The following is a 16,022-nucleotide window of genomic DNA, read 5'->3' on the forward strand; positions in this document are numbered from 1 at the left end:
AAACATGCTTAACTAATAACTGTTGTAAGTTGTATTTCTCTTCATATAGTACAGCTGTTAAAATGTTCCAGGAATCCATTACCATGAAACACGGCTTAGAATCTTCTATAGTGTTAGGAGTTAATGGTTAAGGGCTGTGAATTTCTCCCTCAATAATACTTTTATTTAATTTTAGTGTTCCCTCAATTGTTACATGTCTTTTCACTGCGCATGCTGACAATGACGTACTTAAACTGAAAACATCGCAATCTTTTCACATCGGTATTCAAAGCCATCACACATAAAGTCCTCGTCGAGTCTGATTGGTGTACGATAATTGATTAGAGTCAGGTGTATTAAGTGCCATGAATACACAATCTGGAAATACTGAGCAGTAATAGAGGACCATGCAGCCTCTGTCTCTTCTCAAAGGATGCTCTGCACACAGACCTACCATAGTATCAAAATACTTCACTGGAAAAGCAAGCATGGGTAACATGCAGACCATTAGAGGTCTAATTACATAGAGTGCACCAGTGTAGGAGCGATTGTACTACTTGCAGCACGATTTTGTATTAATTCAATTAATTTAAAAATGTATTGTGTGATTAATAACAATCATTAAAACAGCAATGACAACAGTAACACTTGCACCAACTGACTATCTGGTTTCACTTAAGCCCTGGTCATTCAATGCAACTGTTGGTTTCGTTCTTGTGCCGAGTGGTGAAAAAATGCAAAGGCACTGGTAAATATTGGTGCCAAATGCACATGCACCAATAGAAATGTGACCCCAAGAGAATGAATAAAATCAGTTCTGTTTATCGTGAGGAGAATAGCAGCAACCCAGTTTCAGTTCTAACATTCACTTCCTGTCTATGAGACATTTTCAGTATGGAATACCATAGCAAGTGACGCTGTAAAAGGTTCTTCATTGTATTTATTATGTTTATGTGTCAATAAAAAGTGGCGAAGGAGCGTCTGTTAAACAACAGTTTTATATGACATTGTGACCTACGTACAGAGCCCTGCAGTGTGCACAAAGACTGTTCTAATTAGTGCAAAGGTCATTAACAAATATTGTTACCGTCTATGCATTGTACAGAAGCTATGTCCTGCACAGACCCATCCGCTGTGCACGCTCATCAGCTTACACACACGTCAGACACATGCCTGAGTCACCCTTGCACCGTATTCGTATGTACCGCCTGGGATACATCTCTCTCCTCTCACTTGCACTCTCTCACACACACATTGGTGGATGCTAAATCATATCCCCCTACAGATTGTGGTGGAGCCGCTGAGTCTAATCATACAGGCATTCCTAGGCCTCAGAGTAAATAGGACCCCTAAAGTGTGGGGGCTACTGTGTGCTAAAGAGGCTGCAGGCGCCTGCACAATGCCACCCACATAACTACCACAAAGCACACCACATAGCGCCCACACTAGACAACAAAATACAGATGCCAAAGCATACACAAGCACGACACATACATGCATACAAATGAACCAGATACGTGCATTCACACTTTATACACCACCCAGAAGCATACACACAGACACTGAACATTCACACAACTGATGCACTGAACACAATAAGCTCACATATCTCAGACAAGTTCCCTGAAACACCCACTCAGGGCATAGATGCATGCAGGCATTTATACACACACCCTTAATATACACTAGACACTAAATGCACAAGCCAGACAGACACAGACAGACAGACACAACTCGGACATCAGCATTGTGGCGGTGTAGCCGGTTTAACAAGTTGCATCAGAATGAGGAATAAAGGAATTTAGAATAGATGGGCTTTCAACAATTTCCTGGTTTTGCAGTAGTTGGCACAAGTGAGAATGTGTAGCGGAAGCTTGTTCCGATGAAAGGGGGCAAGGTAAGAAAAAGCTCTTGCTTCGCATCTCATTAAAGCCAAATTGTGTGTCCCCCCACATTTGTTTATCATGTGATCATAAGCTTCTGATGGGTATGTACGGTATAATTTTTATTTGAAGATATCTCGGTCCTTTGCCTCTTGGAGCATAGTAATTGATAGAGCCGTTCTTTTTTTTTTTTTTTTTATATATTTCTTTTTATTGAAAAATTTATATAAACAGCAAGGCAAAGAAATATATTCCATACAGTACTGATTCCAAGACGGGGAAGGAAAAGCAATACAACAAAATTAGCATTCAATGTAAGAGAGGGGGGGGCACGTCGGAGTTAAAGCATATGGAATACAGTAGTGGAGTGCAGGCTTAGGGGGAAAGTGGGACATCAGGGATATCTACTACAGGCGGTGTACATATATTTCCACGGTAGCCATTCCAGGGTCCCCACACTCTACACCACTTCCGGGGTCGGCCCCGGGCCAGGTACACTGTCTTTTCCCTGAACATGCACCAGTCCATGTTTTCCCTCCATGCCATAACCGTAGGCGGCCTCGGGGACCCCCACAATTGAGCAATATCTCTCTTAGCAATCATGGCCCCCAGGGTTACCCACAGTGTCCGAGCTACATTGTGATCCGTAGGTTCCCAAATATTCAATAAACAGCGTCTAGCCTCCGGCAAGAGGGCAATCCCCGTCACCTCATTCATTACCTCATGTACCGCACTCCAGTAGGCCGCGATCTCACGACAGTCCCAGATAATATGGAGGAATGTCCCCACCTGCCCACATCCTCGTTTACACAGACCATCCTCAGAGAAACCCATGTGGACCAAACGAGGGCCCGTGATATAAATCCTATGTAGAATCTTAAGTTGAACCAACCGGAGTCGAGCTGGGATTGCGACCTCCTTAGGAGAGGAGATCACAGATTGCCAGTCTTCGTCATCCAGTTCAAGGCCGTCACGGATCCACAAATCTCGAAGATGCAATAGGAGGTTTCATCTGTCATTGATTAGTTTTTTTAGACTAGGGAGATGGTACTATCAGGCACATAGCCATCCAACAGTCTATCCTCGAGTGGAGGCGACTCCGGAATTACCTCCCCAGCCGGGAAAACCGACCGCAAGGCATGCCGAACCTGGATATACCGGAAGTATTCAGAGCTACTCAATTCAAACTCCTCCGGCAACGACTCAAATGATTTAACCTGCCCCTTAACCCAGAGGTCACCTACCTTACTAATGCCAATGAGGTCCCATTTATCGAACCCCTTGGTATTTCACAGTTTGCCGAGTTTATCTGAACAAAAAAGTGGGGTCGCCCAAGTCAAACGATCCGTCCATCCCGTCGCGTTAGTCGCGTCCTGCCACAGGCGTACTGCTATCCTAGTGGGTCCGGACAAAGTCTTGACCACCGATTTAGAATACAGCGCCCTATAATAGTTGCCACCGGGCAGGAGCCACCTATCCATGGCAAAGGCAGGGTTCAATTCGGGACCATACATGCCATGATTAATAGCTCCCAAATGGGACGCCCAATAGTATCGCTTTATATCCGGGAGAGCAATACCCCCGTCATACCACGGAAGCGTCAGTTTAGCAAGTGAAATACGAGGTCTACCGTCCCAAATCAATTTCATTTGAAGATCTTCAATCGCTCGAAAATAGCTGGCAGGGACAATATCGAAAGTGTTCTGAAGAGCGTAGAGAAAACGAGGCAAAGGCATAATTTTAAAGAGGGCAGCACGACCGAGCGGTGAAAGTGGAAGTTTACGCCAGCCCGCAACATCATGCTTCAATCGTGACCAAGGCGAAGGAGATTCTGCTCGTATCGAACTGTAGGGTCCAAAGAAATATAGATACCTAGGTATTTAAACCCCGTTTGCGCAATCCGGATGGGACAGTTACGTGGGAGAAGAGGGACGTCACCCGAAAGGACGTATAAATAGGATTTCGTCCAATTAATAATGAGGCCTGAGTTCCTACCGAATGAGTTCAAGACATCACATAATACCATCAATGACTTTCGTGGCGAAGTCAGATACAATAAAATATCTTCCGCATAAAGCGAGATACGATCTTCAGATTCAGAGTACCACCGAATACCCCTCACCGAGGGCTCCCATCGGATCCACGCGGTGAGGGGCTCAAGGGCCAGGGCGAAAATGAGCGGCGACAAAGGACAACCCTGACGAGTCCCCCTCTCGAAAGCAAACGAGGCAGAGACACGGCTATTAACAAATATTTGTGCAAGGGGTTCCTCGTAGAGCAACCTAACCCAGCCAATAAAGCCTGGTCCAAACCCAAACTTAGCCAACGCGTCCCATAAGTATGACCATTCCACGGTGTCGAAGGCCATCGTGGCATCCAATGACGCCAAGATGGCCGGCTCACGCAACGTCGATGCTCTCGCGAGATCACCATGCAGACGCCCGAGATTGAGAGCGGTATTTCTATGATTGATCCGGGTGAATCAGCTCACTGATAACAGTGATCAATGTATTAGCCAGGACCTTTGCCAGAATCTTAGGTTCGGCGCTCAAAAGGGAAATGGGACGGTACGATGCACACTTGTCTCTGGGCTACCCATCCTTGTGGATCACCACAATGGTCGCTAAACGCTGATCACGGGGGAGAGAGCCACACTCACGAGACTCCAAAAACATGTCACGCAGATAGGGAGCAATTCTATCAGGTTTCAGCTTGTAAAGGTAGGCCGTTAGGACCCATTGCCTTCCCCGAACGCAGAGAATGAATCGCTAGAGCCACCTCATCCGCTGTTATTGCAGCGTCCATTTGTTCCCTATCAATGTCAGAGAGACGCGGCAAGGAGATATCCCCTAACAAGCGATGAGTCCTCTTCCGGTCTATCAGACACAGAGGAGTACACCGTCTGGAAATGATCCGCGAACTGTTGGACGATCTCGTAGGGTTAGAAACCCGAGTACCACTAGCCGTCTCAATCACGGGCACCACCCGACTAGCCCTATCCTTCTTATCCAACCACGCGATTAATTTACCGGCCTTATCCCCCACATCATATAAGCGTCCCTGCTGCTCTCTACTCATGGCCTTGGCCGCGTCAGTGACCAAAGCCCTGTATTCAAGTTGCTTTAGTCGTAATACATGCGTGGCAGCACGGGTGACTCCCCGCTCCAGATCAAGCTCCAAGTCCGATATCTCCGTCTCGATCTTAACCACTTCCTCATCTCTCTGTTTCTTAACACCCGCTATCAATGACAGGGCCTGACCCCGAAGTACAGTCTTAAAAGCCTCCCAAAGGGACACGGCCGAGGAAACCGAGCCCTCGTTCTCAAGGAAATACTGATCAAGAGATTTTACCAGGGCCGTACGAGTTTTGGGGTTTCAGAGGTACCGGGGGTTGATCGGGGCCACCCGGCACTCTGTCTCAGAGCCCAGCTCCATCCGCAGCCACAAAGGAGGGTGATCGGAGATACCACGGGCCAAATGTTTTACCTCAGTGACTGAGAGGGCCTGTGCCGCCGGTACCAATACATAGTCAATCCTGGAGAGGCTACCGTGTGCACCGGAAAGGAAAGTATACTGCTGCTGTGCTGGGTGCAGCATTCTCCAACAATCGACCAGACCCAGGGTATTCAGGAAATCAGATAGCCAGGTTTTTGCACCTCTCAAATCCCTGGGTGGGTGCCACTGCATTTAAATCACCACCTAAGAGCAATGATCCGTCAGGGAGAGCTAAGATAACCTGCCCCAAGTCTGCAAAAGTAGTCGATTGCAAGCCAGGTGGAACATACACAGAAACCAGGGAAATAGTCCGGCCCTCCCACCTACCCGTAGGAGCAACATAGCGCCCTCTATCATCGAGGAGCGTGGAATCAATTTCAATTGGGAGAGAAGTCTTGATCAGGATACCCACTCCTTTGGAGCCAGAGGAGAACCCAGCGTGTGCAGCCAAACGGTACCCCTTCCTATTCATAGCACGACAAGTATTGCCAATCAAGTGCGTCTCCTGAAGGAGAACTACATCCGGGGAGAGACGCTTCAACAGCTGCAACACTACACTACGTTTTATTCGATTCCCCCAAACCGTTTACATTCCAACTCATCAATTGCAGCCCTCTACCCCCCATCCCGATAAGGAAAGAGGATCCAACCCCTGTGAGAATGCAGCACCTCGTTCAAACTAGACATGGATACATTGCCTTGCAAAGAAACGCACACAGTCCCCAACAAAACCCCCCAATCCTCCCAGCAACAACCCGTTACAACACCCCCCACCCTGCACCCCTGCATAATATTGAAAAACCACCCAAACTTGCAGTGTGCCTGTCGCCCCCCCATCTAACTAAGCTACAAGAAGAAACACAGAGGAGGAAGTAGACCCGCTACTGACCCCGCAACCCCCAAAATGTATATCAAGTCAATTGTCAGGATTATCGAACCACAGTTCGAGGCCAGCAAGAGACCTCAGGATACCATCTGCCGGCACCTATTCCTGTTCTGTCGGTCCCCCCTCCGCTCCACCAGACTGGTTCTCCGATGAAGGCTGATTCGATAGAGTATCAAGCCATTCAGCCACCACCTCCGGACGATCGAAAAAATAAGTCCGCTCTGCATGTTCAATTCTTAACTTGGCCGGGAAAAGCATGGCATATTTGAGGCCCATGTCTCGCAAACTTCTCTTCACACCCATGAAGCTAAGTCTTTGCCTCTGGACCGATGGAGTAAAATCCGGATAAAAACTGACAGTGATGTTTTCAAACTTTGTAGGGCCATTCATCCACGAGGCCTGCAGGACAGCGTCCCTGTCTCGAAAATTGAGGATTCTGGCTATTATAGGCCGCGGCGGGGCTCCCTGCTTCGGATGGCCACCCGGAACTCTGTGGGCACGTTCGATCGTAAAGAACTTACTCAGTCCCTTAGCTGCAAGATGGCGAACGATTAAGTCCTCAACAAAGAGGTCAGCTGCCGGATCCTCCGGTTTTTCCAGGACCCCTATGATATGGACGTTATTCCGGCGAGCCCGCCCCTCATAGTCCTCGTATGATGAGATCGCAGTTGGTCTTCAAGCGACGGACATCTGTCTGCAGTTCAGTGACGTCACCCGTCAGACTGGATGTCTTGCTGTCCAAAGATTTAACTTTTTCATTAGTTTTGCCCAGATCTGCTCGGATCAAATTGACATCGATCGCCACAGTGTCAAGTTTATGTGCGAGAGCCTCAATTTGGTGTCCCAGTGAGGATTTGATGCCATCAATCGCGGCCATGACATCTTGCAAAGTCGGTTCGGTCGCCGAAGCAGGCGGCTCCCTCGTAGCAGCTCCACCGGGAGAACCCTTAAGATGGGTATAGCGGTCCATACTGTTAGATTGAGTAGAGCCACCCCGCCGAGTGTTCTTAGATTTCAGCCTGTCACCCTCAGGTTTCCCCGCCATTAGTGGAGATGGATCGGTGTGATTCGATGAAACAAGGCAGGAAAATGGCGACCCCTGGCCTCCTCAGGTGAATACAGCCCCGGCCAGAAGGCACGAGTCGAAAGTTCTCCAAATCCAGTCTAAACAGTCAGAATCACATTCGCGGGTGACCAGGCAGCTGTCTGTGGGCACAGGGGTAGGCTCGTTCCCAGTCACAGGTCACTTTGAAGTCAAGACCGAAAGTGAAACCAATCGGATCGGTCGTACCCATCCCCATTAGGCCGATGTTGTTCAATTACAGCTCGGGTAGCATGGCCACTCCACAGCTGCGCATCACGGAGGGGTAGGCCGCAATCTTCAAGGCACCGTAACTCGGGGTCCGATTAAAAATCGGAATGCAGATTTCGCCTCACGCGTGGTTCGTCTTCACAAGAACCTCGATGAAGAGCAGGATATAAGACAGGATATGTGCTGGAGGTCGCGAGGGTCTCTGGAGCCCTAAGCTCACGCGGCCATCGTGGTTGCGCGTGAAGCTCCTCCAGTAGATACCGATAGAGCCGTTCTTGAAAATGCACCTTTTTTTCACAGTCAACCAGTGCAGCTTCTTTAACAAGGTGGCAGAAGAGGTGCCAGGAGGAAGATTGAGAACCAGCCTGGCTGCCTTGTTTTGGACCACCTGTAATTTGGAATCCCGCGTCTCATTTGCTGCTGCCAAAAGAGCATTGCCATAGTCTAATCTGCTTACTTCAATGGCTTGCACCAGCGTTCATCTGGCAGATGTAGGGAGGTACCGAAATATTCTGCACAGAAGACACATAGTCTGATAACATAGTGCGGTGGTGGTCAGAATTTGATCTTTCATCATAAGAGCTTGGTCAATTTTCATCCCAAGATTCTTAACAGATTGTATAGGCATAGACCCCACTTGGAGATGCAATCACTCATTTGACCAGACAGAGGAGGTCTTGTCTACATTCAGTTGGCTAAAACTTTAATTCATCCATTTGGGGATGGCTAACACACCCAAGAAAAAGCTCTTTTTAGTAGCAGCCAGTTTCCATGCTGTGGCCTAGTCGAAACACGGATTGCGAAGAATCCAGGATTTGATTTGATTCTAGGTAGGCTTTTAATTGTTTATTAATTAAGCCTTCAAGCAGTTTGCCCAAAAGAGGTAGCAGATATATGGGGCGATAGCTAGCCAAAGAGTTTTAGTCCAGGATGTTTTTTTTAAGATAGGTAGCACATAGGCAGCCTTCCATTTAGAAGGCATGGTGCCTGTTTCCACTGAAAAATGTAATATCTCTAAAATAGCCGGGGCAAGACAGTTGGATGCCACTACTTTGGGAGGGCAGGTGTCCAGGGGAGAGCCTGGTTTAGCAGCAGCCACAGCTCTACGAATTTCGTCTAAGGTGAAGGGGTTCAAACCTATCTAAGGTGTAAAACCTGTCTGTTATCAGATTGGATTCTCTACAGGTATTACCAGATATAGTAGAGTGAATTGTTACATTTTAAATAGATATGCAAGATTTTCTCCTGAAAGAAATTGGCCAGTGGCCACAGAGTTCCTGGGACCCTATGGAGAGTTGGGCACATGCCCGTAGGGTAGTGAAATTTTGCACAATTTTAAAAAGCACTTTAGGAGAATTTTCTGCCAGTTCAATTTAATTAGTGATAAAATGAATTATTTTAATTAGGTGATAATGAGATAATGCTTGTTTATAAAGGTCTTTATCATGAGGCTTTTTGGTTCTGCACCATCATCTCTCTAAGTCTAAGTTCTTGCACACCGATTTTTCCAAGTCTGTGGTAAACCAAGGAGCAGAAGGGTGCTGTTTGGAGCTACATTTTTTTTGTAGGGCACTGTTGAATCCAGAGCTTCCGTTAGAGCAGAGTTAAACATGTTCAGAATGTCATTGATTTAAAAATAATTCCGGCAAGCTGAAGTGGAATGATTATCTGAAAGCTTCAGGAGAGAGTAGGTGCCAAGGTCTGATAGATATTTTAGCCTTTCTACTATTTCCCTTCGTGCTAACTAGTTGAGACGACTGAGCATAGAAGAGAAGTAAAAAGTGGTCGGTCCATGTTAGAGGCATTGGTACCTCGCAAACAATCTGTTCAGAATTTGCGAATGGTAAATCAAGCGAGTGACCTGCTATAATTCACACCTCCCAGCAGGCTGCCAGGTGATAATTGGGAATTATCTCTGAAAGAACTACTACAGGATTTAAGCAGAAAAATAAATTCCAACTTTCTAAAATTGGCATTTTCCAAATAGTAATTAGTAATTTAAAATCCCACTTGATCAGATTGGATTTTAAATTCCTAATAATTTGAGTCTTTAAGTCATGGTTCTAGCTAGTCCCAAACCGGAGTTATACATTATGAATTGTTATAATGTGCTTTTCTTATGCCTTGCCGCAGTTAAAAACAACTTTGATGATCTTTTAATTTTAGGACATGTAAAACTTAAATGTAGGTGTCCTACTTTTTTTTTTAATGCTGTGCACCGTGCCCCATGTGCTCTTAGGACCTACCTTAAGGTGACATATAAGTATTTATAAGGCAGGTTTAGTACTGCCAAAAGGGTTATTTTGGCAGGTCGAATTTGCAGTTCTTAAAATGCTATACTAGGCTGCAGTGGCAGGCCTAGAGTCATGTTTTCCTCGTTGTTGTTGTAATGGTGGCACAATCAGTGCTGCAGCCCACTGGTGACATTTAATTTACAGACCGTGGGTACACAGAGTAACATATACTAGGGACCTATAGGTAGGTTAAATATGCCAATCGGGCATTAGACAATTGCATATATACATTAGGGGCCAGAGCACATGCACTGAATGGATGGATGGTCTAGCAAAAAGGGGCGAAATTGGGGGTGATCAGCAAACACTCACCTCTTATTGAACTCTATATCTTTTGAACAATTCACCGACACACCAACAACATTTGATCAATGGTACCCTGACTATAAATTCACCCCTGAAGCCTTTTGTCTGAAGTTTTGGATCACCTAGTGCATCCACACAAGCATAAATTCTAGATACAAACTCAGTAAAATCTAACATCTAATCCCATCTCCTAAATCCTCTTATTTTCAAAATTTAACTTTTATATTAAACATGACGCTTGGCCTTCACCATCCACTCGTCTCTTCCCTCCTTGAACACCTCTTGCACATTTCTCACTCTCAGTAGAACATTTCAAATCTTACTTCTGTTTTACGATTTTGAGCATTAGAACAGGCCTAACTACACTGGTGTTTTGCCTACCTCTGTCCTCCTAACCTTTCTAATATATCCAAGCCCTCTTATTTCTCACTCACATGTGCAGAACTTATTCACCTATTCAAAGCAACCAATCCATTCTGCGCTTAACCATTCACTCCACAAGCCATCCAACCTCCGACTCTCTTCTCTCATGTCCTGTTTTGCTCGCTTGGATCGCTCTCAATGTAGGCATGTATCCACCTAGCTTAAAATCCTCAGTAGTAATACCACTGATTTTAAAAAAAAAAAAAAAAAAAGCTGCTCCTTCTATCTTTGCGAACCACCACCCTGTTCCCCTGCTCCATACTACTATCAACACTCTTCAATTGAGGCATCAAAGACCAGGCATTGGATGAATCTTATCTGGCTGTTCCTTTTCAGTGTATTGTGCTCCTTTCAGTGCCCCTACACTTACCATTAGGGGGTCTCCACATTTTTGTCTCATGTCTCTCCTTTTCTTGGTGTATACCTCACCCCTTGTCCAACTCAGCACTTTTTGTTTTGGTTTTCATATTCTCTGTGTACTGATGACGAACAAATCTTTTTCTCGTTTTCCACATTTACTCCCCACCTACTAACAAAGGTGTTTAGCTGCCTATATTCCTTTCATAATTGGATGGCTGTCTGCTTTCTAACACTAAACTTATCCAAAATGCAAGTAATTACATATTTTCTGCCACATCAGCCTCTCACCCCTACTGTATGCCTCCCTACCTCATATGCCTGCTGCCTGGAGGGCGTTAACACACTAGTGAAAGCCTTTCCTGACTGTTGGACTAGAATTTGTATGTGTGTGGGCCTCTTCCTTTTTGACTTGTATTCATTGTCTGCTCAATACAGAAGGTGTCCTGTCCTGGTATTCTGTTAGACACCAACATAACAATCATTCTTAGAACTAGCCTTTAATGATGGTAACCATTTAGCCGATCAAGTGCTATTCTCTGTTCAATATTGCATTTTTCTGGTTTGTACTGTTTGGTCACTTCATGAAGGGATCTTGAGGAAAGAAAATATTTTCGATACTTTCAATGTAAATGGTATCTCCAATTACCAGGATTTGGATCTATTGAGCTGTATCCTTAGCATAAACAGTAGTGATTCCTTCCAAATACATTTCATTGACATGTAAAACTGATTCAATTTTCTTTTGTTTTAGGAGGATGAGTTGAAGTACACGCTTAACCGCCTAATAGAAGGACTGGCAGCGACACGAGAACAAGCACGACCAGGTTTCAGTTTGGCACTTGCTCAGGTGAGTTGCTAATTTACTTTAGACTTGTGAAGTGACTTTTTGTAGGAAATTCTGACAGGTGGCATGACATCAACTGAGATCACCTGTTTGGCGAAATCAAAGCTGAATATCATGCAAGAGCTGTACTTTTAAAATAAGTCACAGAAGCATATTGTTTCTCTGTTTTCCATCTCAGACATTCTATTTATACTGGCATTGATGCTCTGGTTAACCTGCTGAATTCGCCATGAATGACTTTACAGAAAAGTTTAGCCAGAGTTAATTTTTTCCCTCCAGTATGTGAGGTGCCCCATCTTTTTAGGCAAACTGTTCAACCATATTCCTCTGATATATATGAATATTTCATATTTGCTATCTGTTTGATACTGCCATGTATAACAATCCGCTTTCATCATTGACTATTAATTTTACCATATTATTTAGAAAATGAAACATTATCAAATATGGACACACATAGATTTAAAGGGGAGCAGTGTTGGCAATGAGATCATTTTCACGGCAGTTCACTAAATATATGGTCTTATGCGTAATTTGTTTCAAGAATGCTTCATGTAAATAAGCATAGATCATAGATCTTCCACAGACTGAAGACTAAATAATAGAATGCCTCTTCTAACATAATAGTAGTATTGACTACTACATTTCTGGCTTAGTATGAACTTATATATAGAGTCATTCTGAGCCAGTGTTTGTTCCGTCATCCCGAGATTTTGGTAAGTTTAGGTAACTATCGTGGCTATCACGCTTATGGGTATTTCTTGTTTAATTCTCAAAAGTAATACAGCTCGAAAATAACCTAGAATTCTTTCCCTTCCACATTGCCTGTTGGCCAGCTGAATATTTTCAGGATAACCACTGACTAGATATGTGATTTGAATATTCTTTTCAACTTACTTAACTGTAATGCTCTTGACCCATAAATTGTGTGATCTTGGGAAAATATTTTATTTCAAGGATCTACCTTTTTCTTTATTTTTGAATATGTAAATGCAGCTTATATGCGTTAGTTTGATTTAATACACATAACATTTGCTCGGTGTATAATGGAGATCTAGCCTGCATATAGGGTTCCCATGAAACTAACTTGCCTTTTAGTTCACAAACAGCATTGTCATCAGTGTGGGGTCAGGAAGATGTCTGGGCTCCGTTCATGTTTAAAATCTCACACTTTTAATAAATATATTACTAAAGATCTCCTCAAATGCATCCGCGAAACCAAACCCTCCAACCATTCCTCTGACCCCATTCCCAGTGGCATCACCATTGATTTCTATACTACACTCTCTCCTACTGGACCAGGCTAGTCAATCTCTTCCTCAGTCAAGGATCGCTCCCAATTGTCCTCAAAACAGGACAGGTTACCCCCCTTCTAAAAAAAAACCCTCTGCAGATGCAAATGACCTCAACAACTTCCGCCCCATCACCAATCTCCCTTTTCTTTCAAAGATCACAGAAAAATGTGTTGCAAAACAACTCTCCCAACACATTATGGACAATAATCTCCTCGACATGTTCCATTCGGACTTTATTCAAACCTGCAGCACTGAAACAGCCCTTCTGCAAGTGATCGATGATGCGCTGCACATTCTCGATTCGGGGGAATTCTTCTTGACCTCTCTGCAGCTTTTGACACTGTTAATCACAACACCCTCCTTAACATTCTTCAACAGAGAATGGGCGTGGAAGGCACAGTACTCAAATGGTTTGTCTCTTTCCTCTCAGACAGATCCCAAATTATCAAGATTGCAAACAGTCTCTCGTCTCCACTGGTGGTTGGTCAAGGCGTGCCTCAAGGTTCTCTCATTGCTCCCACTCTGTTCAGTCTCTATCTGGAACCATTAGGGAACCTTCTAAGCAAATCTGGAATCCTCTACCATCTCTATGCAGATGACACCCAAATCTACCTCAAGGTGTCTTCCCCTCATGATCTCTCACTACTCAGCTCTACTCTCAACACTATTCACAACTGGATGCTAGTTCACCAACTCATTCTCAATCCCTCCAAAACGGAATTCCTCCTCATATCCAGCTCTCTCTCTCTCCGCCTCCTGTCCAAGCCTGGATGGATCAATCAAATCTACTCAACAGTAAACCCATCATTGTGGACTGCGCTAAATCCTTAGGTGTCATACTTGACAAAAGACTCAACCTAATCTCACACATCAACTCCATGGCCAAGAACGGACGTTATCAACTGCGACTTTTATGGGGGATTCGTCGGTTCTTCCCGGAGAATGACCTAAAAACCTTGGTCCAATCGCTAGTTCTCTCTAGACTTGACTATTGTAATTCTCTTCTGACTGGCCTTCCCAAATCTCACCTCTCCCCCCTCAAATCCGTCCTCCATTCAGCAGCTCGCTTCATTTCAGAGTCCAAACGAAGTGACCACATCACTCCTATCCTGTCTTCTCTCCCGTAGCTTCCCATCGAGGCTAGAGCTATCTACAAAACAGCGTGCATCACCCACAAAGCTTTGCACTCTTCCTCCCCTCGCTATCTGGCGAATAAACTCAAACTGTCTGGAGGCTCAAGACCTTCTCGGAATGCGGAAAAGTTCCTTCTTGATCCCCCCCTCCTTCAAAAGAGAAAAATTGTTGGCACAATCGTTCTCAGATAATGCGGTGAGAACCTGCAACTCGCTTCCTCCTTCGCTCCGTGCCATCACCTCCATCCAGATCTTCAAAGCGGACCTCAAATCTCTTTTATTCCAAAGACCCTTTCAGAACTAATTCCCTCCTTCTCCGACCCCGCCTGAAAGTTCTTTAGTTATTGTAAATTTGTCACATATGTTTATATTTTTGCTTGTACATCCTGTACTTGCTGCGTTTGAAATGTGTTCCTTTTGCCTGAGTTGTTTTGATTCTATGGCCTGCTATTGTTCACCAGGAAGTTCTTTAGTCATTGTAAAATTTGTCATATTTATTCTTACTTTTGCTTGTACAGCCTGTTCATGCTGTGCTTGAGATTGTGTGCCTTTTGCCTGCGTTGCTTCGACTCTATGGCATACTATTTTTGTTTGTTCTATTCCTGCAACAGTTCTCTCATGTAACGTAATTGGTTCTATTGTACAGTGCTCTGACACCTTCGGGTAAAGTCCGCGCTTTATAAAAATGCATTAAATAAATAAATAAATAAACAGTGCACTACCACATTTTCTATTGAAATAACCTAAACAATTCCCACTGACATGCAGTTTTACTATATTACGTACAAACGATAAATTTTGGGAATTGGGTTTCTGCAAACATTTATCATTTGCAAATATGTATCATTTGCACATCACCCATTAAACCCCTTGGACGCTCATGACGAGCTCAGCTCGTCATGGAGTTTCCATTGATTTCAATGGAAATTAAATGAAGAGCCTGAAAGTGCCTTAGCATCCAAGTGGTTTTGGATGCTAAGGCACTTTCAGGCTCTTCATTTAATTTCCATTGAAATCAATGGAAACTCCATGACGAGCTGAGCTCGTAGTGTTCTGATTTGTTTTGATTTTATTAAAATGTTTGTTTCAATTACACTTCTGAATGACAAAAAATGCGTTTCAACATTGCTGATATACTTTGAAATATTTATATTGTTCATTTTCAGGGTATTTAAATGTTGTGAGTTGGAAAATAAACTGACAGCCTTTTATTTCATAACTTTAGACAGTTCACTTTACAAAATCCTCTAACTTTGCAGTCCGAGAAAGAAAAGTATGCACCAATCTCAGATAAAATAAGTTGCAATTTGTAAGAAGACTTAAGCTGACATTTGACTTCTGTCTTAGAACACACAGTAAATGTGACAAGATAAGAACAAGATTTAAATGTATCTGTATTGCTCATTCACTTTCTGATAGAACACCTGTACTTTGCCAGCAGAAGCTATCTCAACAGAACACGCTAGTATGCCCTAAAAATAGCCCCCCCTGGTAAAATTTGACTCCCCATAGCAAAGAAGGGAGTAGACTTCTTTTTCAAGGTCTGGAATTCTATGCATTATCATCTAACACAGAGATCTTGAAAATGGGGCATGCATCTGAACATACTTTTGTATCTTTGAAATAGTACCTCAAGCAACCAGGACATTCCAACTGAGATTTTAAAGCTTGAAAATGTTATTTCCTGTGGATTGTACGGAGGTGTTGCTTAAATATTGCAATACTGTATTTCTACTTTTTAAAATCTACTCAGTTTTATTAATTTAATGTATTGATTTTTTTCGATAGCACGACTCTACTAAGTAGTTGTGA

General features: G+C 44.0%; 1 protein-coding gene across 2 annotated transcripts in view; it reads left to right on the forward strand.

Annotated features, from left to right (window-relative positions):
- MYBBP1A (MYB binding protein 1a) overlaps window positions 1–16,022 on the forward strand; it is a 678,288-nt gene that overhangs the window by 43,428 nt on the left and 618,838 nt on the right. For both annotated transcript variants that reach the window (XM_078679447.1, XM_078679448.1), the window contains exon 2: window positions 11,690–11,785. In XM_078679447.1, the coding sequence (XP_078535573.1) occupies window positions 11,690–11,785 (96 nt within the window). The remainder of the gene's footprint in view (window positions 1–11,689; window positions 11,786–16,022) is intronic.

This window comes from Lissotriton helveticus, chromosome 3_1 (genome assembly GCF_964261635.1).
Source record: "Lissotriton helveticus chromosome 3_1, aLisHel1.1, whole genome shotgun sequence".
Taxonomy (NCBI): Eukaryota; Metazoa; Chordata; class Amphibia; order Caudata; family Salamandridae; genus Lissotriton; species Lissotriton helveticus.